General features: G+C 32.8%; 5 protein-coding genes across 7 annotated transcripts in view; 1 reads left to right on the top strand and 4 right to left on the bottom strand.

The window, feature by feature from the left end:
- Positions 1-13,460, top strand: part of LOC144835071 (beta-mannosidase-like) — a 109,083-nt gene extending 95,623 nt beyond the window's left edge. For both annotated transcript variants that reach the window (XM_078690094.1, XM_078690093.1), the window contains exons 14-17: positions 9,642-9,789; positions 11,791-11,999; positions 12,650-12,844; positions 13,149-13,460. In XM_078690094.1, the coding sequence (XP_078546220.1) occupies positions 9,642-9,789; positions 11,791-11,999; positions 12,650-12,844; positions 13,149-13,460 (864 nt within the window). The remainder of the gene's footprint in view (positions 1-9,641; positions 9,790-11,790; positions 12,000-12,649; positions 12,845-13,148) is intronic.
- Positions 1-27,437, bottom strand: part of LOC144835185 (DNA-directed RNA polymerase II subunit RPB4-like) — a 32,819-nt gene extending 5,382 nt beyond the window's left edge. Inside the window, exons 1-4 of one of the 2 annotated variants that reach the window (XM_078690244.1) lie at positions 27,278-27,437; positions 25,424-25,604; positions 25,136-25,231; positions 24,828-24,919 (exon numbers count right to left, since the gene is read on the bottom strand). In XM_078690244.1, the coding sequence (XP_078546370.1) occupies positions 24,841-24,919; positions 25,136-25,231; positions 25,424-25,604; positions 27,278-27,332 (411 nt within the window). In that variant the 5' untranslated portion in view covers positions 27,333-27,437 and the 3' untranslated portion in view covers positions 24,828-24,840. Of the gene's footprint in view, positions 1-24,310; positions 24,920-25,135; positions 25,232-25,423; positions 25,605-27,277 lie in introns of those variants that run through there. The other variant, XM_078690243.1, reaches the window with a different exon arrangement.
- On the bottom strand, positions 741-3,586 carry LOC144835104 (uncharacterized). The gene is made up of 2 exons (XM_078690144.1): positions 3,406-3,586; positions 741-3,254 (listed from the first exon to the last, which is right to left on the bottom strand). Exon 2 carries the CDS (start codon positions 3,252-3,254, stop codon positions 1,515-1,517), a length of 1,740 nt encoding a protein of 579 aa, XP_078546270.1. The 5' UTR covers positions 3,406-3,586; the 3' UTR covers positions 741-1,514.
- LOC144835105 (uncharacterized) lies at positions 4,893-8,424 on the bottom strand. The gene is made up of 2 exons (XM_078690145.1): positions 8,378-8,424; positions 4,893-8,011 (listed from the first exon to the last, which is right to left on the bottom strand). The coding sequence occupies exon 2, from the start codon at positions 8,009-8,011 to the stop codon at positions 6,275-6,277; it is 1,737 nt and encodes a 578-aa protein (XP_078546271.1). The 5' UTR covers positions 8,378-8,424; the 3' UTR covers positions 4,893-6,274.
- On the bottom strand, positions 21,500-23,748 carry LOC144835029 (uncharacterized). The gene is made up of 2 exons (XM_078690040.1): positions 23,483-23,748; positions 21,500-23,308 (listed from the first exon to the last, which is right to left on the bottom strand). Exons 1-2 carry the CDS (start codon positions 23,507-23,509, stop codon positions 21,596-21,598), a joined length of 1,740 nt encoding a protein of 579 aa, XP_078546166.1. The 5' UTR covers positions 23,510-23,748; the 3' UTR covers positions 21,500-21,595.
- Positions 27,438-27,574: the final 137 nt, after the last annotated feature.

The raw sequence follows: 27,574 nt of genomic DNA, 5'->3' as shown, positions 1-27,574 counted from the left end.
CGCAAGTCGTCTGCTTCGCCGATCAATTGTGAAGAACTCTATTTTGTACCCGTGCGTCACGGTAGAGGGAACCACTTGTTTTGCTTAGAGGTATCCCAGACCTAATTATACTGTTTTAGGCCATTACTAAAGTAGGCCTATCCGTCTTCTCCAAGGGAACTGGAAGTCGCAAGAGCGTCACCAACCTCTCGCATTACTATCTCACTCTGCCACTTCAGTCTCGCGACGAGCTCCCCTCCTTAATCGGCCTATAAGTCTTCTTTCCGTGAGAATGACCAGAAGTCGAGCGGCGTGCGTATAGGCTAAACGTTGCATAATCGCTTCGACGAACTACCTCCTAAAGACAAGAGTACCGATGGAAGAGAGGTTTAGAGGCATCTGTCTCGGTAACGCTCTCAACGCAGCCGGGATTTCTCGCAGAGGGGCCTGAGAAAGCACACCAAGTGTCCGGTCCACAGAGTCCGCATCAGGAGTATGCATCGCGAGATTACTGTGATTTTGTATGATGCCTACTACCTGGAAAAATATAGTAAATGTACCGAAGAAGCATTTGAATATCGATTTGCATTATATGAATTCGTTTGGTTTTTAATGCGTAATGCACACTCTTATTACTATATTTCTGCGTGCAATGATGAAGAGTAGACAGACAAGGAGCATTATTATTATTTGTTTGTCTGTGTCGAAGTCGAGACAAAGAAGAATAAAGAATGATACATTGCCAATTGAATATGATTCAGTAAACCAATTATTTATCATGTTTCCAATGTACCGTACCTTTGTACAATAACAAAAAGTCTAAATCTATCTTTACAGTTTTATACAAATCATCGTTTATTTCTGTCAAACTACGTTTATTCATAGTCCTTACTCTCAGGGCGTATGGTTTGAAAATCAACAAACTTACTCTGAGTGCATATTATGTGTTATGTCCCATTCAATCCAGAATCTTACGCTCGGTACAGAAGCTGTCTGTTATTTCCAATGTATACGTTTTGGGTTAAATTCAGAGAGCATATATAAGTTTAAATCCTGAATTTTTACTCAAGATATAGGTTATGGGATATATTTTGCCTTAGCCTTACTTCTATGAATATGTTTAGAGTTATACACCGAATGTTCCTGATCAGAAGGCATAGAATTCGGGATCAAACATGTGTCTTATTACTGTTTAGTCAGATCGTAAATTTACAAGTATTTTACAGGTTTATGTTTTGAAAACTGCATTTTGCAGTGTACATATCAAAACATTCTGGTTACACGATTAGTCGTTTGTGGGCTCATCCCATCGCAATTCAAAGGAAACATAGAATATAAATTCTCATGATTTCATAATATTGTTTTTTATAAAAATAAAAACCAGTTTACCTAAATAATAATTACAAATATTTCTATGAAATAAAGTTTTCTATAAGATATAGCCATAGTACAGAATAAGTAAAAAGAAGTTGAATAATAATCAACGCTGATTGTAGTGAATCTGTATTAAGCATGTAATACAAACATTCTGCTATTTAATAATTAAATATTTTTACATTGTTTGCTCCGTAATTTGCCACAGCTAATCTCCTTGGGTTATAGCTGATTACAGTGATTCCACCTGGAGTATCAATGTTGTCATTTACGGTATCTATTCGTTTTATAAAGATACCATTCTTATCAAACAATTGTAGTTTGTGGTCACTGACAACTATTACATTCTCATCCTTATCCATTACTATACATTTAGGTTTCCAAACCTTACCATCTTCCTTCCCACCATCCACAAATGTTTTTATAAATGCACCATTTGCTCTAAACATTTGTACTTTGTTAGCTCTCCAATCAGGTACTAATAGATTACCTTCACTTGTTAAAATGACATCATGTGGAGCATTTAGTGTATCCATTGAACCAACCTTGCCTATCAACTTCCCACTATCAATATTGAATTGATAAACAAAGTGCCCATCTCTGTCTGCAACATACAGAACTCTTGTTTCATTGTTTACTGCCAAGCCCACGGGAAATTCCAATATTCCTTTACCAAATTTAGTGATTACTTTGAATTGATCATTGCACATTACAGCATTCTTTTTCTCGGCATCACTAAACATAAAATGACCATTTCTCATTTGATGTATTTTATAGGCAAGGACATTTGGAACTTTTACAGTGGAAATAAATGAACCTGTATGGCTGAATTTTAACAACTCATTGGATACGCTTGATATTAATATACAACCATCTTTTACTAATTTTGCATCTGTTACTTTGAATCTATTATCTATTTTGAGAGATACTATGTTGTCAATTGTCTGTACAAGAGTTGGTAAAACTGTGATATTCACAGGTGAACATTTGATGCTAGAAACTCCATTAATGACCTCCATCTTCCACTCACCTTCCTCGTTGCATCTGCCTTTTATTCTATACTTTCCACTCCCAGTGTATTCTATCTTATCAATGGCAATGATTTCATGCAATGGCTTTATCAAAGTAGCAGATAATGTACATGGACCTGTATTACATTGCTCCACATTTTCCACAGTTACTACAAATGGTTGTCCTTTTGCAACAGTAATAGATTCATCGCCTTCACTAACGCTGTATCTTTTATCTACACTGGTGATTTTTCCAAGGCCTTTCGACATAGCACCATCAATTTCTGTATTTATTGTGAAGTCTGGTGTAAGATTGTTTCCATAAGAGAGAAATTTATCCCTCATTTTATTGATATTTTGTTTGAATCCTTTGATATCCGATTTGTAATTGTCAACCAAGTTTTTATTTTCCGGTTTGTCTGTCATTTCTGTAACTGCTTCCTTCAGATTTTGCAATTGCATTTGGTGTGGTTCGAGTTCTTTTACTTGATCTTCGATTGCTTCTTCTTTTTGTTTACATACAATTTCAAGATCCATCATTAGCTTCTCACCTTTCTCTCTAACTCTCCTAACAACATCTTCTATATTATTTTCAATTAGTTGTTTAAGGTATTCTACATGCGATTTAAATTCTGTGTCATCGCTAATTATGGAATTAAAGATAGCTTCTAATTCCTGTTTTGTGTCATTGACAGACTTTATAACTTCGGTTACATTTTTGTTAAATGCATTGACAGCAATTAGCATACTTGTGGTATCATGTCCTGCTGTGTAACAACTCACAAAATGTTTACAATCTTTACATGCACTTTTGGTACAAGTTGTACAAAACCGTTCCAGTTTGTTTTTAGGATGATCTTCGCATCTGAATTGAACCTCTTGACTCGACATCTGTAAATATTTTATATAATTGATTTTTAGGATGCTAAAATTCTAGAATATAATATACTGTATTAAAATATATTTTAAATACAGTAGTATTTGTATTTTTATCATTCGCATTTCAACTGTGTTGATAATTTAGTAGGCCTATTATACAAACCTTATTTTCTTGATAACTTCCTCGTAGTCCTGACCTTACGTTAGTCCTAACCAATTTGCTGTGTGATAACGATGTGTGCTTAACAATGATTTGCTCTCATTCATATACACAGGAACTTTAAACTTCACAGTTGAATGAATATGTAACAATGACACGTTTAATACAAAACAAGTATAAAGTACAAACAATACCTAAATACAATATTATAAGTAGGCTAAATTTTACAAAATAGAAAAGAAATAAAAAATAATTAGACTAATAGGATATAATAACTTGTTGAAAATTAAACAAATAAACTTGATATTTAGTTAAGTCACCATTTTGTAGTACCAAACATTAAAATCACACTGAAAATGAGTCATACCCTAGTAGTAATCATTACAACTTCCTCGTAGTCCTGACCTTACGTAACCACTTTGCTGTGTAATAACAATGATGTGCGCTTAAAAATGATTTGCTCTCATTCATATACAAATGAATTAATATTTCACTATGAACTTTAAACTTCTTCACAGTTAAATGAATCTGTAACAATGATGTAATACAAAACAAGTCTGGTACAAAAAATACCTAAATAAAAATATTATAGGCCTAAAAGTAGGCTAAATTTTACAAAATAGAAAATAAATAGAAAATAGTTAGACTAATAGGGTATAATAACATGTTGAGAAGTAAACAAATAAACTTGAGATTTAGTCACCATTTTGTGGTACAAAACAACATTAAAACTAAGTAAAATGAGTCATACCCTAGTAGTAATGAATATAAGATTCAACCTTACACAGAAACATATTCAAAGATGCTTCGATTGCCCTTTTTCAGCATACTAACAATTATAGTCAGATTATTCGGTGTTTTCTTAATATATTGTAAGTTCCTTGTAGCCCCAACTTTAACTTTAACATTGAAGTTTGTAGGCCTAATGCTGTGCGGTTAAGTGAATATTTATTCACGCCAAAGGTTTGATTGTCACTATACAAACTTGTGTTCTGATAATGATAGATCAAAGGACAATATAATAGACACTTACAGCATGGAGGAAAAAATAAATTATTATTTTTTCCTCCATGCTTACAGGTACGTATTATGGCACTTCCGCTTGTGTCCCATGAGTAAATGAAATGAAAGAACATACTTTCTTAAAATTACTAATTCATGTACATTGTTATGTTCTAAAATCAACATTCAATGAAATAATTGTAATGTTGTTTCTGTTAAATTTCATTTTAATTTGTTATTTACTAATTTGGTAAGGCATATATACTGTTGCACATCCTCTGTTAATAATCAAATATTTACTGTTACTGAGTTTTGGTTGTTACTAGTACAAATATTCATTCACAATTGAAACTCTCTAATAATAATATAGAAAGAAGCATGCATTGGTGGCCACTGACTTTAATTCTTTTATTTTACTTTTTATTATTAAACCTTATTTAAAAGTGTAACCCTAAACAGCATATACATATGCAATCAAGGGGCCCTCATATAAAATAAAAATAAATAACAAATATGAAAAAAAACAACTATACAAACATATATTACGTCTTTAAGACATGTCGTCATTCCATTTTTGATTTGTTAGTATGCAGATAACCTCATTTTCTTGAACTGAAAGTTCTTATAGACTATGTAGTCGGAATGGCGTGCAATTGAACAATGGATTGTTATTCCTCGCCTCCATTCAATTATTAACAAAGGCATATGATCAACACATAGCAAATACTTTACGCATGAACTACTAACTCTGTCACAGAAATTACAATAACAATAATACATAATTTGTTGAGTATATAATATAATTATTTTATTGGTATCAAATTCCATGATATGCTGAGCTAAAATTCTATATATATTTGGATTATGCAAATATTGTGCGCGTCAGTCCCTACTCCTCTTCATTATCCTATAAATATTTACAGATAAACATAATAATACAAATAGATTCATTTCAACACTTCATTTACGATGTTTTATGTCAACAAATACCCTTTTTTGACAACTACTCTAGGCTATTCTTTAGTTAATTACTTGGAGCGTAGTTTTATTAAGAGAGGTTGTTTAGTACTGAACTACAGGAACCAATTATCATAAGATGTCCTATAATTATACAGCTTCAATGATACCAGAGAAGAGCAAATCACTTTCCTAATGTGTAGTCACACGTAAATAGACAGAATTATAATAATTACATGGCATTATATGAATACATTAAAAACAAAACAAAACAGTACAAAAATGCAGATTTAAGAATATTTTAAGTTTACTTTATTTCCAATGTAGGCTCTAAATTATTAAAAAGACAGTACTAATGCAGATTTAAGAATATTTTCAGTTTATTTTATTTCCAATAGCAGAACCTTAATAATAATTGTTTAGGTGTGGGTTATGCTAGGTTGAGTTCAGACATATGAAGTTACCAACCTAACCGGCTGGACTCTTCCTAAGGCCTTTTTTCCATTTTCTTTTAACTTCATCTCTTTGTTGTTTTGTATTGTATTGTATATTGTATTTATATTATACCATTTCAATTTATTGAAGGTATACTTTTGGAAGATTCTGTGCTCAAATAATCACACCTTATTTAACGTTACTTAACTATAGTTAAGTAATAAAACTAGCAAAATATTTATTTTAAATGTCATTACAACTGTGACTCAAACTCTTCACGAGAATGGTCTAAAACTAGTGTGTCTACATCTCAAAATGGCCAATCCTGTCAACTGGTATTATAGTACCACCCCTCAATTTTCGTTAACCCTCTCACAATATGTTTAATACCGATAAATAGATTAAAACATTGTATTTCTCAATAAATTAAAAATTAAATTATTTCTTGAAGGTATTTGGAATTAAAATAGTGTTCTGTTTAGTAATTAAATATTTTAACATTGTCCTCTCCAAAATTTGCCACAGCTAATCTCCTTGGATTATAGCTGATTATAGTGATGCCACCAGGAGTATAAATGTTATCAGTTTTGTCATCGATCCGTTTTATAAAGATACCATTCTTATCAAACAATTGTAGTTTATGGTCACTGGCAACTATTAGGTTCTCATCCTTGTCCATTGTTATACATTTAGGGGTCCAAACCTTACCGTCCTCCCTACCCCCATCTACAATTGTTTTCATAAACGTACCATTTGCATTAAACATTTGTACTTTATTATTCCTAACATCAGGTACTAACAAATTACCTTCCCTGGTTAAGATAACATCATGTGGGCCAATCAATGTATCAACTGACCCTATCCTACCCATCAATTTCCCATTATCAATATTAAATTGATATACATATGGTCCTTCTCTGTCTGCAACATACAGAACGTTTGTTTCATTATTTACTGCCAGACCAACTGGAAAGTCCAGTATTCCTTCACCAAATTGAGTGATTACTTCAAATCTATCATTACACATTACAACACCCATTTTTTCGTCGGAATCACTAAACATAAACTGACCATTTCTCATTTGATGTATTTTATAAACAAGGACATTTGGAACTTGTACAGTTGAAATAAATGAACCTGATTTGTTGAATTTTAACAACTCATTGGATACGCTTGATACTAATATAGAGCCATCTTTAATTAACTTTACATCTGTTACTTTGAATCTGTTGTCTATTCTGTATGATTCTATGTTATCAATGGTATGTACAAGTGTTGGTACAACTGTGATATTCACTGGTGAACCTTTGATGCTAGCAACGCCAGCACTTATCTCCATCTTCCAATCGCCTTCCTCATCGCATCTACCTTTTATTCTATAATTTCTATTTACAGTGCATTCTACCTCATCAACGACAGTTTTGTCACCTGATGGTTTTAACAGAGTAGCATTTAGTGTGCATGCATCACTTTTGCCCACATTTTCTACTTTTACTGCAAATGGTTGCCCCTTTGTAACAGTAATGGATTTATGATATTTATCAACGCTGTACCTGTTATCAACACTTGTGATTTTACCGAGGCCTTTACTAATAGCGCAATCTAATTCTGCATTTATTGTGAAGTTTGGTGTAAGATTATTTGCATAAGAAAGGAATTTGTGTTTCATTAAACTCGTATCTTGTTGAACAGATTTGATACTCCATATGTGATATTCAAGAAAATATTTCTTTTCTGGTTTGTCTATCATTTCTGTAGCTGATGTCTTCAGATTTTGCAATTGCATTTGGTGTTGTTCGAGTTCTTTAACTTGACTGCCATTTGCTTCCTCCTTTTGCTTACATACAATTTCAAGGTTCGTCATTAGTTTCTCGCCTTCCTCTTTAACCTTTTTAACTACACCTTCTATGTGGTTTTCAATCAGTTTTCTGATGTATTTCACACGTGACTTAAATTCTCCGTCATCTCTAATAATGGAATTAAATATGGTTTCTAACTCCTGTTTGATATCTGTAGCTGACGTTATAATTTCAGTTACGTTTTTGTTAAATTCATTGACAGCAATTTTTATAGGTTTGGTATCATGTTTACTTTGAGAACAACTCATAAAATGTTCACAATCCTTGCATGAACTTTTGATACAGGTTTTACAGAACCGTTCAAGATTATTATCAGGATGATCTTGGCATCTGAATTTTACTTCTTGATTCGACATCTGTAATATAATTCAATTTAAGTTTTCAGCAATGGTAACCAGAATTTCTAATGTTCCAAACGAAAAAAACAGCAATCTTCCAAAATTCTTTTGTTGTCGATGTATGTCTTAATACAATCTCCATCGTTCACTATTTATATTGCTATAGTTTAGCATGCAACTAACTTTATTTTATTTATTATTAAATTGTAGTCTTAATCGTACGTATACAATTGGATTTTGTAGTATAGAATTTCATGGAAATTATTACCAAAATTGTATTTTAAAATATGGTTTTTGGTTTATTAACCAAGGCCATCAACCATCATGTACTAATAGTTCGACTTCACTTTAACAATTGTTTTTCTGATTAAATTTGCAACTTACCTTCTTGATCGCCTGTAACTTCCTCGTAGTCCTAAACCAATATAGTTTGTAGTATAAATGGAAGTGCGGTTAGCAAACACTATATTAACGGATGTGTATGAATGACGTACATAGAAAGAAATTTAAACCATGAACTTTAAACTTTGTCAGCTTTACAAAGGTGTTTTAATAGATAATAGAACCAGGGACACTTCTTCACATATTATTAATATGTTGATTGAGTTCAATAGAATCCATGATATCCGTTAAAATGCTGTTCCTGATTATATTGTTTATTTTTAGAGAGTGTATGCCTGCAAAGACATCTGCACCGTCCTTCCTTAAAAATTGAATAAATATGTGTTAATCACCGTAGAGGTATCAAACATAATATATATGTTATTGACTATAATATTCTAGTTGTCAACACAATTGAACATGTTGCAATAAATCCTTAGATAGACTTTCGTTGGTGTATGTTTCAGTAAACATCATTATTAAAATTAATAAAAAAAATTAAATGTTCATTCTACACACAAAAAACAAACAGCGGTTCAGTATTTTAAATTCTTTAGTAGATTCTAAGTTATGATTATTTTAGAATCTATATTAGATTATTTTAAGTATTTTAAAACATATGAATGTGTTGTGTTTATGTATGTAATGTACAGTACTATTGATGTTATATTTAGAATACGCAAGCCATGTACATCTTTCGAATCTTCAGAAAACCCAACAAATAATTCACTGACGTACTTTTGCCATTTATACCTCCATTTAAATTCTACCAATCTGCTTGTGACAAAATTGCTGTCCCCAATTTAAATGATCGTCTGTCATCAGTTAGCAACAAATATTTTCTGAATGTAAAACAGAGCAATCATCCCCTCAATTCACTGTTACCTAAATATAATGAACATAAATATAATTTCCGACGTAAACGAGAATTTAATGTACCTAAAGGGAACACAAACCGCTCAAAACATTTTAATCTTAATCACGGTATTTTCGCTGACTGGTAATCACTCATGAGATTTTTTTAATCGAGACTAATTTTAAAATTTGTATATAGGCCTAAATATTGTTTGTCTTGTTTATTTTTAAATTATTGTTATCTAATCTTCTAAGTGAAAATTAACTAAAAGTGTAAATGATAATTGATATTCGTTTTTGTATGTAACTCTGTATGCAATATTTTCTAGGCTTTGAACTTCAATCTGTATTTTATTTTTACGATTGCAATAAATTAATTTCAATTTCATTTATACACATTTGTTATATATAGATATCACAGGCAATGTGTATAAAGATAGAGACAGAGCATTATAGAAGACATCAAAGTGATCTTGACAAGAATAATAGTGGTATGACTAGAGGGGCACTCTACTGGCAATTGAATGATATCTGGCAGGCACCAACATGGGCATCCACAGGTAAACATTCGAATCTATCAATGTCAATGCGTCCTTACATGGACAAATGAACACATGAATATGCATCAGTGGTGAAATCAACGATTATCAAACGCGCTTATCTATGTTAAAGCACTGCTGTCAATCAAACAAACACCCTCTTTAAACAACCCTGTGTCTCTTACCGCGGCCCTCTATAGAAAGTTGCGAATCAACTGTTATTATTTTAAATCAGGATCAACAACAAAACGTGCCCATGTATAAATCGTATGCGCAGTCTCCGGAACGTTAGTCAGTATAGACTCTTAAATGATGCATTTAACCATACTATTCTCCTACATGATATTTATTATAATGGTGCTGCCTGGTTATTGGCTAGTAGTTAAGCCAACTACGACACAGTCAATCGCCCGGCCATTGAATCCAAACCGTGGTCCCTGATTTCGGATAGGACAGTTGCAATAAGTCATTAACCGGCACTCGCGTTCGTTTTGAAAAGCAGACTTCGTTTTTTTGGTAAATTTGTGGGCAGTCCGCGCTCTGTCGGCAAAAGACATGAAACGTTTGCTTTCATACTGATTCGATATCGGTAGTTGTCCATGGTCCTTATTTACAACAATAAATATTTCGAAGATTAATATCGTATTTCGGTTAAATATGACAGATATCATTGAATTGTAATGTAAATAGAGTAGAAAATTGGTAATCTGTGTTTTATGTTTTTGTTGGTTGTTTTTATCAATGTTGCATTTTATTTACACAACTTTTCATTATAAAGTTTATTAACAGGACTAATTTAATTCAGAAATTGAATCTTCGTTTGGTTTTTATAAAAGTCTGTCTCTTAGTTTTTCCTACCAACATCCACCGTTATTTGAAATACTTTTCCTTTCCCCCTAGAAAAATATAAATGGTCCAGTGTACACATCTTGCTCATTAAAGAAACTAGTACATCTTTTGTTTAAGACGAGAAGGGGGGGGGGGGGGGGGGTCACCCCGGCGGCATTATTTTTTTTCCTATGTAATTAAGGCAAAAATCATGAATAATGCATTACCTTAATTATTTTCTATTATAAAGAATTGCAAGATAGCTAATCTACTTCTTAAATATACTAAACCTAACCCTCTAAATAATCTCTCTCAACTAAAAAAAAACATGTTCTTGTTGAAAGACCTCGACGCGACCGGGGGCTCCAGTGTAATAGGTTAAAGCCTTTACCACTAGACCAAACATTTCGATTGGCAAACGCTGTTTACACAAATTATTTAATCACTCCGCATGTTTATATAGCGCCCTCTATAATGTCCCATTCTATGTCGTAATTATTCTAATGTATTATTCATGATTTCTACCTTAATTTCATACAGAAGGAAAAAAAATAATGCACCCCGGCGTACTAGTACACACACAGTCACTCATCTTAGAGAGCCGCACAACTTCCGGGGCGACGGTGGGTTTCCCGAGCCGTCATGCATGCCATCAAGATACCTTTCTTTCCAATCGTTCCATTCTCCAACATACCTGTTATGTTCATAAATTTGTTGGTAAAATTATCGATTTGGTTTTTGTATCATCTGTTTGTACACCATATTGTTTTAAAAAGAACCGTGATTGACGGTAGTCGTGACGAAAGCCAAGAAAATTACAACGATGGAAACAATTATCAAAGTGTAAAACAAAATACTTATTAAATTTCAAGAGCAAAGGAGTTGAGGTTATGACAATGAGGTAGTGATTCTGAATGATGTTATATCTCAAGGATCAATATGTTAACTAACTTAATTACAAAACATACATTTATATTAATGAGACAGGAAGAATAACTATAAAGTGATACCAGATCCTGATCGACGTTCCTTGGAAGACCAACCTCAATATTAAATGTAGTATTCAAATTTAACTAGCCAATGAGGAGAGTAAGTGATGAATCATCTGTGTAAATCATCTGTGTGAATAATAGATTTTGGCCCCAAGGCCATGTTACATCGTCCGAAAGTGTTAACCCTTTTTTTATTTCTAAGAATACGAAGGTAAATGGAAAATGCTACACTACTTTGCCAAGGATTTCTTTGCACCATTGCTAGCATCAGGTTATATTGTGGATGGTAATCTGTATGTTTATGCTATATCGGACTTGACTGACCCATTAATCAATGCTACATTGGTGGTCAAGATCTGGTCCTGGGACAGCTTTACACCACTACTTGTACAAAATTATACATTTAATCTGGTAAGTTATGTTTAAATCATTCCTATTACTTAAAGTGAAAACTTTTTAGAAAAGTATAGGTCCATTATTAGCGTACTATCTATGAAATGGTTTTATCCATTAGGTTAAGTGAAATACAATTTTGGTGCGGGATTTGTGAATTCTGTCCATTATAGAGATTATTTGTTCATTGTAGGTGTTTTTTCTGTCCATTATATGGGTTGAGATCGCTGTTATTCAGCACTTCCTTTTTCTAATTTCTAAGCCCTTACTTATGTGTTCTCACAAAATGTTGAAATCGCAGTTGTCAACAGTTGTTTTATCCATTAGGCCAAACTGGTAGAACTATGCAAGCTACAGGATGATAACCTATGTCTGTGCTCACACTATATAGAGATCATCACAGTCCTATGCAGTGGTTTTATCCACTAGGCTAAACTGGTAGAACTATACAAGCTACAACATGATAACCTTTGTCTGTTCTCAAACAATGTAGAGATCACCAGAATCGTCTCAATGGTTTTATCCATTAGGCCAAACTGGTAGAACTATGCAAGCTACAACATGATAACCTATGTCTGTTCTCAAACAATGTAGAGATCACCACAATCGTCTGCAGTGGTTTTATCCATTAGATGATAACCTAGATGTCTGTTTTCACACAATTATAGAATTCACAGTCATCAACAATGGTTCTAACCGTAACGTCAAGTGAAATACTTAGCAAAGCTGGCTGCAAGTCTCAGAATTCTTGTTTCTTTACATTTGGTGTTGAAGTGAGGGGCTCAAACGAAACCGAAACCAATCCTCTCTATATCTCTTCTTTTTTCGATGCACAAGGCTTAGTACAAGATCCATATTTACAGGTATGTGTTTATTTTGAATTAGGTCAACGCGGTCGTGGCGATAAAAAACTTTATAAGTATGACTCGGCTTCGTCTCGTTGAAATATAACTTTTCATCATTCACCTCATGCCATTATTTGTACCATTTAAACTCATAAACATTGATTATTTGTATATTATTATTTAGGATAGTGGCATAGGCCCTATATTGTATTCAGGTTGGTATTCTGTGAGACTATGGGGTTCTCTATGTAGAACATTTTCCGCAAGAAGTTGTAAAATTATATATGTTTTAGATTAATTACATTTTTTTTTATTTTTGAAGATTACTAATGTCGTTCAGGAAGGCAACATCTTTACAATCGGGGTTAAAAGCTCTGCAATCGCACCCTTTGTGTGGCTAGACGTAGGCGATATTAAAGGAAGATTTTCCCGTAATGGCTTTCTCCAGTTGGAACCAACCGTCACTGTGACGTTTTATGCTTGGGAAGTTGTAAGCTTACAAACGTTAGAAGATGCTTTGACCGTTCAATCACTAACTTCGAGAAAACCAACCAAAGTGCAACCTTACAATTACATGTTTATGTATTTCTTTTATTTGTTTAACTTAGTAACAAATGTTTTATTTTTTACTTAAATGTACATATAAACATGATATTTAACATCTGAACTTGTGCAGTTCAGTTCTATGTTTGCATTTTTTGGCTTAATGAGAAACTTTCCTATTGAAACGGATTTTCTTCGTAGTTGTGGATTAGTTTGTTTTAAGTTTAAGCGGTGTGAAAAATAGTAAAACTGTAATTTACAAAACAAATGTACACATTAGTTTTTTTGTATTATTAATGTACTGTAAAACAGTACTACAGCATGATATATAGGTGTGCCCTGCAAAATACTCAATATTTCTAAAAAACAAAATACAAAAATCATGAAAGTAAAATCGGTACAAAACGTTGCAGCTTTTTATAACGAAACAATACTGGAAATCGTAACAAACCCACTAATTTCGAGATAGGCGGACACAATTCAAAAGCGGTTATGCATAACCGTCTTCGTTACTCACCCTAGCTGATAATAATATTTTATAACGTTTTGTAAGGGTTTTTATCACGGTCTGTCAATTTTGTCGAAATCTGCCTCTGAAAATCAAACACATTGGACTATAAATAAATTATAACATACGAACGTATGTTGTTCGTGGTTTTGCTACTAATAATATGTTTATGACATTGATACCGTATTGGTTGTTGACTGTTGTTCAATTGAGAATTGTTTGAATTAACCATTTGTGCTGAAATCCAAATTTTAATGAGTTAACGTTAACATTTTTCTATTTAATAATTAAATATTTTAACATTGTTTGCTCCGAAATTTGCCAAAGCTAATCTCCTTGGTTTATAACTGATTACAGTGATGCCACCAGGAGTGTTAACGTTATCAGTTATGGCATCGATTCGTTTTAAAAAGACACCATTCTTATCAAACAATTGTAGTTTATGGTCACTGACAACTATTAGATTCTCATCTTTGTCCATTACTATACATTTAGGGTTCCATACCTTACCGTCTTCCTTACCCCCGTCTATAATTGTTTTCATAAATTCACCATTTGCATTAAACATTTGTATTTTATTAGTTTTCCAATCAGGAACTAATAAATTACTTTCCTTAGTTAAAATTACATCATGTGGTGCAATCAGTTTACTCCATGTATCAGTTATCTTACCTATCAGCTTTCCACTATCAATATTAAACTTATAGACACAGGAAGCTTCTCTGTCTGCAATATACAGAACTCTTGTTTCATTGTTGACTGCCAAACCAACTGGAAAGTCTAATATTCCTTTACCAAATTGAGTGATAACTTTAAATCTATCATTGCACATCACAACCTTCCCTTCGGCATCACTAAACATGAAATTACCATTTCTCATTTTATGAATCTTATAGATTGGGATTTTGATTTGTATATTGGCAATAAATGAACCTGATTTGTTAAATTTTAACAACTCATTTAAACAGCTTGATACTAACATACAGCCATTTTCATCTAATTTTACATCTGTTACCTTGAGTCTATTATCTAACTTGTGTGATCCTATGTTTTCAATGGTGTGTACAAGTGTTGGTACAAATGTGAAACTCACTGGTGAACCTTTGATGCTAGCAACGCCAGCACTGATCTCCATCTTCCAATCGCCTTCCTCATCGCAGCTACCTTTTATTCTATACTTTCCCCATCCCGCGTATTCCACCTTATCGAAGGCAGTGCTTTTACTTGATGGATTTATCAGAGTAGCACTCAAAACACATGCATCACATTCGTCCACATGTTCAACATCCACTGTAAATGGTTGTCCCTTCGTAACAGTAATAGATCTATCAGCTTCACGAACGCTGTACCTTTTATCAACACTTGTGATTTTACCGAGCCCTTTCGATATAGCACCATCCAGCTCTGCATTTATTGTGAAGTTTGGTGTAAGATTGTTAGCATAAGAGAGAAATTTGTGTTTCATTTTATTGATATTTTGTTTGACTTCTTCGATATCCGATTGGCAATTGTCAAGTATGTTTTTATTTTCCGGTTTGTCTGTCATTTCTGTAATTGATGTCTTGAGGCTTTGTAATTCCATTTGGTGTGGTTCAAGCTCTATTACTTGACTTTCAATTGATTCTTTCTTTTGTTTACATAAAATATTAAGATTCGTCATTAGCCTCTCGCCTTCCTCTTTTACTTTTTTAACAACAACTTCTACATTGTTTTCAATCAGTTGTTTAATGTAATCTACTTGCAACTTAAACTCTCTGTCATCGCTAATTATGGAATTAAAGATATCTTCCAATTCCTGTTTTGTATCTGTGACAGACGTTGTAACTTCATCTACTCTTTTGTTAAATTCATCTACAGCAATTATCATAGGTTTTGTATCATGTTTTTCAGTATAACAACTTACAAACTGTTCACAATCCTTACATGCACTTTTGGTACAAGTTTTACAAAACCGTTCCAGTGTATTATTAGGATGATCTTGGCATCTGAATGGGACCTCTTTTTTAGACATCTGTAAATATTTATATAAACCATTTTAAGTTTCAAAATATAAAAATATATTTTAAAAAATAAACAATGCTGTATGTCTAAATATTTGAGCTTTGTGCACTTTGTAATGTTTTATGTCGTTATTTTGCAACTGTGTCGTTATGTTATGATAGGTTTCCTGTTTCTATAGGAAGGTGCTTCAGGTTAGTTGTCAAACCAACAGTGTGTTATATATTGGTCGGAAACCTTTTGGAGGAAATGTATATAATAGGCAGACCTCCCAACTTTGAAAAATAGATATCGGAAGGTTGTAAGACAATATAGAGGGCGCTATAATAATACATCAAATCATAGAGGGCGATTTAAAAAAAAACACCTAAAGATATTCATCTATTGTAATGCATGAATTATTATAAACATCTTACGAACTGACGTTAGTATGTTTTTATTCTCTATAATATCTATAGGTAGTAGAAATATTAATTAAGTGACTGTTGTTGCTTTATCCTAAAATATCGGGAGAACATATTTGTATCGGCAGACAGGGAGATGACTCGAAATAGGGAGACTCCCGCAATTATACGATACGATACGAGGAAATGTTACTGCAACTCAAATAGAACATTTAAAATTGAAGTTTAACATATAATATTTATAAACACGGGACATAAAAAAAATAATAAAACGTCAAAATAAAGACTCTTATCAGAAAGGGGCCGCTCGGGTACAAGGATAAACTACCAAGAATTGAAAAGGCAAAATTAGTGATAAATCTTCTCGAGTGTTCGGATTTAACTTTAGAGAGAGGGGACGGGTATTTACCTCTAAGGTTGTACTGAGATTCGTTAATACAGGTTCCCCAAACTGGAACCGCGTATTCTAAAACGGGACGTATAACAACTATAACCAAACCATCAAACCGATTGTCAAACAATTCAAGACAATAGAAAGAGAAGAAAATATAATATCATAGACTTAAAGAACGCATAGACAAAGTACTAGGCCTAATCCTAAGATCAAATTGCATATTAGAAGCGATACTACGCATCTAGAGTAGAAATGATTGTAATGCTCTGCTAAATAATATTGTCACTAGGGCAACATGAAACCAATTCAAATCTGGAATTAACATTTCGTCTAACCACCATTTAAATACCTCCCATATTTTCCGAAGAATGAATCGACAATGACCATGGAGGGACAAGATGAATCAAGGAATATTATCATGAGAAAGAGATATTGTAATACATATAGAATTCAGTTTTAAGAAATAAAATGTCATGTCATTGTTGAATATATTGTATGTTGATTTTAGCCTAGCCTGTAGTACCTGAACATCAGTACGGTTGCATCTCTTGCATTATATGCCAGAGAATGCGTTTATATGTTACATTATCCCATGCCTAGCATTCAACAATACACACCACTACATTACTACAGTCAGTAACTTACCTTATCTTCTTTTACTATTTGTAGTCTTATTATTATCTTTACCAATATACTTGGTAATAATGGGGTGCGGTTAACAAAAGCTTTGTATTCTGTGAATTATTAACAACCTCAATGATAGTGTATATCTTTGACAACTTCTATTAATGACGTAAAGGAAATCATTTAATTTAACCGTGAACTTTGTACTTATTCACTATACAAACTTCCCTTTTGATATTATTAGACCAATGGTATGTTTAGATTATAGTATATATTTTTTTCATTTTCAGCTAGCAGAGTATAGCGCCAACAAAAAAAAATCAGTATAAAAGGAGAAAATAAGATTTAAGATTTTTGAATTAGACATTTAAAATGTAAAACTTCAGTTAAAATTAGAATATTATGTTATTGTAGCTATTCAATTAAAACCTCATATCTCCATTTTGTTTCTGAAATTTACTTTTTTTTGCCCAATAATTACAACATTTTTTACAGAAACAGCCAATCAGAAAGCAGACAATGTTATGTTTTTTGTCTGAACATGTATGTTGTAGTGACATATACGAGGTTTTGAGTGGTACATACAAGATACAGTACTCCTTCCAAAACTGATTTAAATAAGAACCAAATCAAAATGCATATAAAACCAGAATTTTATTTAATTATCATAATGACGTTATAAACAGTGTTTTTAACCGAAAAGGTGTCTTCTTTTGGTTTTTTGTCACAGTATAACATTCCGACCTCTCAATTATTAAATATCATTCTTCACAACTTTCCTAATAATCAATCAAGAAACATTTTCTTCCGAATCCATCTTTTTACTTTTCCAAGTTTTAATTACTAATTGTGTTTCTAATCATAAAGCATCTCAAATTTAAGGAAATATGCTCTCCACAAGAGTATGGAGGTAAATGGAAAATGCTAAACTATTTTCCAAGGATTTCTTTGCACCAGTGCTAGCATCCGGTTATAATTATTACGAATGGTGAATATGCTATATCGGACTGACGACATATTTATAGTACATTAGTTTTTTTGGTATCTTAGTATCTCCTTTGTATCTTTGACAACCTCTTTTATTGACGTAAAAGAATTCATTTAATTTACCAGTGAACTTTGTACTTATTCAGTATACAAACTTCATTTTTGATATTATTAGACCCAGATGTTCGCATCGTAACTAACAGATACCAATTACCAAGCTTCCAAAACCATTTTCTTTTCACTTTTCCAAGTTTTCAACGAAGTTGCCGGATATTCCTTGTGATTGTCAAAGATCGACATCTTCTTCTTCTTTGTCTTCTTTCTTTCTGTAATTTTTGTGTCTCGCCTATCTCTGAAACATTTCGTCACTTTCTCAACATATCGTCATTCACGTGATGTTTTGCAGCTAAGGTTTTCATGACGTTTGCAAGTGCGCAACGTGACTTGCGCGCGATTTTATGAATTTCAAAATTTTAAACGCGCTTTCTGTGAAACATGTCATTTTTTTTACATGACATGTTTCACAGAAAGCGCGTTTAAAATTTTAAAATGCGAAAAATCAATTTCTAATCAACTTTCTACGCGTTTCATGTCATTTTAAGCATGTCAAAAATTCCCACGCGCGCGCAAAAGCGTAAAAACAGATTTTTCGCGAGATTTATGTTTTTTCAGCCTTTTCTCGTAATTTTACCAACTTTTAAACAATTTTGACTTAAAATCACGTCATACGAGCATTGAATAATTTGCGCGCGTTTTTGATGAAAAAGTTCACAAATTCGTCCAAAATTATGCCTTTTTTTAAATAGTCATAGTTTCTAAACTAAACGGTGAAAGTTACTTTTATTACGTATTCTGGAAGATGATGAGTTGTAAATATCGGATAATGCATCAATATGGCTAACTGGAAAATGTGACGTCATCGTATGGCCACTCGAATATAAAATACTGTATAGGATTTTTGTCTCTTTCGTCATAGCTCATCGCCTTTAATAGAGCGCATCTCCACTTATTCGTTTTCCATTTTGCACCTGATTTTGATATTGTCTAGGTCAATCAACTATCTTTCGCATGATTTATTATTTGATGACGTCATCATATTAAAAAGCGTGAATTACTTGGGTCACTTTTTTTCATCATTACAGTAAATTTCAATATGTTATAGCTCCTCAGAATAAAGAGTGATACTCATGATTAAAACGTTTTTCGGAAGCTGTTGAATTGTAGATACGAATTCATGTACACATTTTGCGCATCAGATGTTGTGACGTCATAATATGGCCAGTTGAATTATAAAAGTCGTATTTTCTTATTTTGCGTCATAGTTCATTGCATTTAAAAGAGCGCGCATCCATATTCTACGTATCCAAATTTCTTCAACACGTTAATATGTTGTTGCTCAGATAATTTCCTTCCAAAATTATTATCTAAGTGTTTCATTTTGATGACGTCATCATGTTAGAATTTGGAATAAAAGGAGGGTCCCGTTATTTTCACTTATTCTGCACTGTATTTAGTATGTATAGTGTACTGTATATATATTTAGACACAAAATAGAGAGCGCACACTAACAATTTATTTTCTTCAGGTCACAATGGCATAATCGTTTTTCTGTGCACAATATTTTAACGTATAACGTGCACGTGGCGTTTGCGCGGCGGATAACCTAACTCGTCCATAGTGACGAGTTCAAATCTAGTTAATAATTTTGTTTTTGATCATAAAGAATCTCATATTTTAAAGAAACATGCTTTCCACAAGAGTATGGAGGTAAATGGAAAATGCTGAACTATTTCTTTGCACCAGTGTTATCATCCAGTTATATTACGAATGGAGAATTGATAGAGGTTGTCAAATATAGAAAGATACCAAGATACAAAGAAGAGACCAAATAAATCAATATATGATTACGTTACATTAGTAAATTATAATGTATATATAATATATACTATATCGGACGACCTATTAATGCTACAGTATACAGTATCTGAACGTCTGAACATCCTCACCTTTATTTTTTATTTTCTGTATAAATACTACACTACTATAATATTGTGAAATGATGAGAAATCATTATGATGTCGGTAAGTCACCAACCTTCCCACTTGGGCTCAGTTTTTAAATCTAGACGCCTGCCATGACGACGTACGTGCATTTTAATGGCGCATGCGCTGCTAAGAAGCCTTTGTTTATTTTGTGACAATGTCTTTCCAGCCGATTCTCGGTACTGTATCTATTTCCGAAATATTATAGGAATATTTGGTAATACAACATCACTACCTTAAACTAACCTTTCATGATACATGATAATGAATGAAATCCTTTATTAATAAATATTCCTATGATACCTCGCAAATAGTAGATAGTATGTGGAGATACAGTACTCTGGGAATCGGAAGGTCTTCGTCATGGCCTGTTATGGAGAGAGCGGTTACTCTGCCCTGTAAAAGACATAAAAGATCAGAGTGATTCGAGTCCCTGTGTTCATTTGTCCATGGTAAGAATATGTTATTTATGCACAAACAGTTATGTTCACTATATTCTCTGCCAATTCGCAATGCAAGATATATACAACACATTGAAACTATAGAAACAATTCACAATGCAGATGAAAGGATTACCAATTTTAATTTCAAGTTATATTTGTACAGTGTTTAAAGCTCTGTCTACACTATCTTTGTATGACCAAAATGTGATTTTCCGATATATGGACATGATGACGTCAAATCACTACCATATTATTTTGGGTATATCACTACCATATTTGGGCATATCACACATTTTTTTGTTAAACTAGTTTGATAGTGTAGACAGAGGTTAAGGCAATTTTATGTTCAACTATTCTTTTCTTTACCGTACCAACGTGTTACATATCTACACAGATGCTTCCACAATCAACAGAATGTTTAAAATGATATTTCCGGGTTTGCCGTTATTATAAAAAGCAATCCAGTATCAGAAAATAAAGTGGTTACATTTGCATCTTATACTTGTTTTTAGCACACAGTAGAACACCCCATCCAATCCATTATTTCACAATTTACAATCTTTCAATTTCACATGTACAATCAATATTTAAGAATGTAATGTAGCTATTCTATAACTTTTGCTACTCAACTATTGAGTTTTAATCAAATCTAGTAAATTTGGTAAAGATTCTTATCATCATTTTGTTTTTTTTTTATTAATAATGGAAATGTAATACATTGATGTGTATTATGTAAAACAAATCTAATGAAAAAAGGTTTAGCTGAAGATTCTCATACAAAGACGATTATATTGATTTTATGTAGGAATGAACTGTATTGTTATGTTTAGTAGTTAAATATCTTAACATTGTTTTCTCCACAATTTGCCACAGCTACTCTCCGTGGGTTATTGCTAATTACAGTGATTCCACTTGGAATATCGATGTTATCGTTTATGGCATCGATTCGTTTAATAAATATACCATTCTTATCAAACAATTGTAGTTTATGAATGCTTGCAACTATTATATTTTCATCCCTGTCTATTACTATACATATAGGGTTCCAAACTTTATCATCCTGCTCACCCCCGTCTACAATCGTTTTCATAAACATACCGTTTGCAGAAAACATTTTTATTTTATTAGTACTCCAATCGGGAATTAATAAGTTACCTTCTTTGGTTAAAGTAACATCATGCGGTGAAATCAAACCTATCTTACCTATCAGCTTTCCATCATCAATATTAAATTGATAAACGCAGTGAGCTTCTCTGTCTGCAACATACAGACATTTCGTTTCATTGTTTACTGCCAAACCAACAGGACATTTTAATATTCCTTTACCAAATTGAGTGATAACTTTAAATCTATCATTACACATTACTACATTCTTTCTTTCTGCGTCGCTAAACATAAAATAACCGTTTTCCATTTGATGCATTTTATAAACATGGATATTTGGAACGTGTACAGTGGAAATAAATGAACCTGATTGGCTAAATTTCAGCAATTCATTAGACCGACTTGACACTAACATACAGCCATCTTTATTTAATTTCACATCTGTTACTTTGCTATCTATTTGGAGGGATCCTATGTTGCTAACGGTATGTACAAGTGTTGGTAGAACTGTGATATTCACAGGTGAACCTTTGATGCTAGCAACTCCTGTAGTGATCTCCATCTTCCAATCACCTTCCTCATTGCATTTACTTTTTATTCTATACGTCCCGTTTCCAATGTGTTCTACCTCTTCAATGGCGATGTTTTCACCTGATGGTTTTACCAGTGTAGCAGTCAATACAGCTGCATCACATTTGACCACATTTTTTACCACTACTGTAGATATTTGCCCCTTGATAACAGTAATGAATTCATCATCTTCAGTAATACTGAATCTGTTATCAACACTTGTGATTTTACCAAGCCCTTTCGATATTGCACCGTCCAACTCTGTGTTTATTTTAAAGTTTGGAGTAAGATTGTTTGCATACGAGAGAAATGTTTCTTTCATTTTATCAATATTTTTTTGAATTCCTTCAATATCCGATTTGTAACTGTTAAGTGTGTTTTTATTTTCTGGTTTGTCTGTCATTTCCTCAACTGCTTTCTTCAGACTTTGCAATTGCATTTGATGAGGTTCGAGTTCTTTCACCTGACTTTTTATAGCGTCTTTCTTTTGCTTACACACAGTTTGAAGATCGTTCATTAGTTTCTCGCCTTCCTCTTTAACTTTTTTCACAACAGCAGCTATATGGTTTTCAATCAGTTTGTTTATATAGTCTACTTGAGATGTCAATTCTCCGTCATTGCGAATTATGGAATTGAATATAGTTTCTAATTCCTGTTTGATGTCTTTAGCTGACGTGATAGTTTCAGTTACGTTTTTGTTAAATTCATCGACAGCAACTTTCATGGGCTTGGTATCATGTTTTGCTGTATAACATGTCATAAAATGTTCACAATCCTTGCATGCACTTTTGGTACAAGTTGTACAATAACGCTCCATTATGTTATCAGGATGAACTTGACATCTAAATTTCTCTTGCCCAGACATCTATAACAATTTATGAAATGTATTCTAGATTTTAGCAGGCTAATGTTCTAGTGTGTTATAATAAAATATCTCCTAATAAATATTGTGGTATTAGTTTTAATTAACATTATAACTAAATCTTTTAGCTTTCTCTTGTAAATGTTAGTAGTTTGCTATACTAAGTGTGCCACTAACCTTGTTTTCTAGTGCAACTTCCTCCATTCTAACCTTACTTAGTCACCAATAATAATATAGTTTGTAGTAGGCCTAAATGGGGTGCGGTTAACAAAGAGACGTTTGGCATGGTATGCTCACATCACAATATACAAAAGTGTAAATGACGTAGGCCTATAGGAAATAATTCATACATGACCTTCAACCTGATCACAATACATTGTGTTTTTATACTAAATCCAATTCAAGTTGCAGTCAGTTTCGGAGCGAGGCGCGCTAATTTTGTAAAATGAAGTCGGTGCTGACCTTAAAGATGTATTGTCCCCCTGAAAAATAATTTTTACATTTTTTGTTGTTGAATATGCCATTTTAATGTCACATAATAGTTATCCACTTTGACCAAAAATAGGATCTAAACAATATTTATTTACCTGAAAAAGCTGTAATTTTAAGCAAAACATGGTCAAATTGGCTGCCAGCCAATGGATTTTTGATTGAATTTAACCATTTATTATGTTATTTTACAGGTGAACACATTTTTGTTTTCTACGGAAGTGATTAACTTTATTAAAACTACAAAATAACCTATTCAAAGTCTGATTTAATTAATCTTCATTTTTCATGTTTTTTGGGGACAATACATTTTTAACATGTGCTTTGTCTTTTGCATTGTTAAAATCTGGCAGTCAATTAGAGATCCAACTGATGCAATGGCATCGTCAGTTTCGAAGAAATTGGTCTAAAAATACATTTTGTCGTAATTAAAATATGTCCCAGCTCGAACGCAACAATAGACGTTGAAGAAATAAAAAGTGGGACGACGATCCCCAGAAAAGAAAAAAACATTACTACCATTCATTTAGCAGTGGTTTATTAATGTTATAAATTAAATTACACGTAATAATTTTAATGTTTAGCATTCTACTTTTTATTTAGTCTCATTAGACCTTCGTAGACCCACAGTGACTTAATCTTTACTTGTTCCCGATTTTTTTGATCAAATTTACACTTTATTCACACAATTTTCATTAAAAATGTCATACTTAATATTAAAGTTTTTACATTAGATAAGCAATATTTACAGTTATACTCTGCAACGTAATGCCTCAATATTTGTTATACATGTCTGGTGCTTGGTTTGATAGAAATATTATTTCATAAATAAATTGTAGAGATGGGAATTATGTTTTCAAATAACCTCCTCAGATAATAAAAGTTCACAAATGGCAGGTTGTAGAAAGCATAACAAAGAAATCTTTTGTGCCTTATATAATGCCGATGAAACAAGTTTGGTCTTGCAGTAAAAACGCATGGAGCATATTTTATTAAACAACATGTGAAAGAAACATGTAATGCCAGTACAGTTTTTTTTTGCTAGTTCAATACTGAAAGCTCCTCTTTGTTTGAATGTTATCCAACATTTCCTGCATATCTTCGTCTTCAAATCGGCTTTCCAAGCTTAAAAAAAAAAAAAAGATTTATTACACACAGCAATCATAAATAAATCATTTTGAAGGAGGTTCCGACACGTTTTTAAATTGATATATTATTTTTCACTACTACTTATTGCAAATTCTCCAGAAATATCCTGGAAGATTATGGTAAAAATTTTTTGATTCAAAGAGAAACATATGCCTGAAGCCAGTATGTTGACAGAAAAGGTAATTGTCTTACCTTGGTACCAAAGCTCTGGCCTCTTCTGCAGTGTCTGGACAAAGGTTGGCCAGTGATGCTACTTCAAATTTATGCAGCTGTTTTTGCTTCATTAAACTGAAACATAAAATTAAAGTTTGTGTAAAGAAAAAGTTATTCAGTGTTTAACCAATTAATTACAGTATGATGAGATAATATATATTCATTTATATATTAGACTTTACAAGCCACACATAAACCCAGAGAAGTACTATTGAAGGGAGAAGCTAAAATTGTAATATTTTGATTTAGAAGAATTAAGATGTTTACCTTCGAACATCAGCAATCGTTTCCCGGTTTTTAAAGCGTGAAAATCGTTCTGTGTACTGTAATGTTTTCATGAATACTTCACTTAGCTCTTGTTCATCTTCCTGATTCTCATTTTGTGTCTTACGATGTTCCAACAACATTCTTACTTCTGAAATTAGCAAAGTTTCTGCTTGCTCAAATTCTGTAAAACAAACAACAATAATCACATTTTTAATAAAATGTACTTTTATTTATATTTATACCTGTATACTGTATAGGCTAGTAATGTTTTTGCCGTGGTCAAGATTAAATAAACTGATGATGTAAACAAGGAACTTTAATGCATTTTCATACAGTAGACCTACAGTAGGCCTAGGGTAGGGGGTGCGGTACTCGGACGGATAACACTATAATGTACACAATTGCTAAAATTGTACATTTGGACAAACTTTTAGAATTTTAATAGAAACTTACAAATATAACTGTAATAATAATTTAGTGTCGCCAAAAACAGCAACTAAATTCATATCTAGAAGGGCCCTCGATTACCTAAGCCTTCAAGGATCGGTACTAGGACGCGTTTTTTGGTACTCGGACGCCCTCAATGTTTTGTTTATATTTCACATTTTTTCAATAAAAAAAAATTTTTTTTTTTTTAATATACAAATATAATCATTTTATTCTTTATATTACAAAAAATTATTTATAATATTTGATTTTTATACAGATATTGGATTACTTTAAAAAATGCGATCCACTAATTAATTTTAGTGATTAATTACATGTTTTTATATCTATGCCACCTACTGTCCGACTTCTAAAACAGGGTACCATTTTGGTTCTTGGTATTTGAAGCCCTCTATCAGCCATATCCACGTGTAGCGGCCATTTTTTTTTTTTTAACAACGAAGTAAGAGTTAAGAACCAACTATTAAAATCAAATTTTGGGTTACTTTTACACATTTTAAATAATTTTGGTGTAGATTTTATAGACCTATGACCTTATAAGTTTCTTTAAAAACCCAAAATCACATGTGACCTTGAACTTGACCTCACATAAATTACTGGTTTTAGAAGCGATGTTCATGGAAAATTGTAATTTTTTTTGGTTACCCAGCGACGTGACATCGGTAATGAATAATTCATGAAGAAAATGATTTGATTGGTCAATAATTTTTACATATTCATAAGTAAACAGTATCAAATGTCCGAGTACCAACACTGTCCGGGTAGCGCGCCCTCTATCCTAGTCTCTATTTACCCGGGCCAGAGCCATATATTGAGAGAGTTACGACTTCGAATGGATTAGAAGCCATGTTTGTGTCCAACTATTCCTATGTAGCGTATGGAGCTCTGGTTGTGCGCTCCATGCACGCTCTACGCGTGCGCGTTTAGTTTGTACAGCGATTCTCTATAGTAATGCATTGTTTTTACATTTTCTTGTTTAAAATCATGTTCGCAGTTACTTTATGATTTCATTATTATCTTAACAAAAGCCTTTAAACAAATTGATTGTTTTGATATTAAATTCGATATTTAAAGCCTTGTGAATGTTATACATTTTTAAAGCAAATGACTCGACTCCATACGCTACATAGGCATAGTTGGACACTAACATGGCCGGCGTGCACACCACGTGACTTTCTAAAATCCGTGAACGCAATGACGTAACTCTCTCTATATATGGCTCTGACCCGGGCCTACTAAGCCTGCCCTCTTAACGCTTGCTTATGCTAGGGCCGAATCGTCCCGCTACCGCCTAGGCCTAGCCTTAACCCGACCTAGGCTAGGCCTAGGCTAGCCTAGTTTGTTATGTTAATGAAATGTTGTAGAGCCCCCTTTTTAGGCCTGTTTTCATCCCGAAACATACTGTACCTTTTGGAAATTTTAATTCTGAAGCATCTTCTTCTATTTGCTCTTCAGTCGCCATCGTATTATTAATTAGCTTTCTTTAAAGTCCTGTAAAATTTCTTAAAATGGTTTCTTTCTTTCCTTGTGTTTTCTTCAAAAGCGTTGTGGTCGTGCGTTGCAATGAATTCAATCGTTTGGAATTCGTTTACAATCGTGTATTCTCGTTTCGTTTGTAAAGCAAAGCGAGTTAAATTTATAGATTGCATGATTGTTTTTATTTATTAAGTTATGTTTGTTTTCTTCAAAAACCTTTCGCAAATA

The sequence above is a fragment of the Antedon bifida genome, chromosome 2 (assembly GCF_963402885.1).
Source record: "Antedon bifida chromosome 2, ecAntBifi1.1, whole genome shotgun sequence".
NCBI classification, from domain to species: domain Eukaryota; kingdom Metazoa; phylum Echinodermata; class Crinoidea; order Comatulida; family Antedonidae; genus Antedon; species Antedon bifida.
This window is presented reverse-complemented; position numbering and strand designations above follow the sequence as displayed.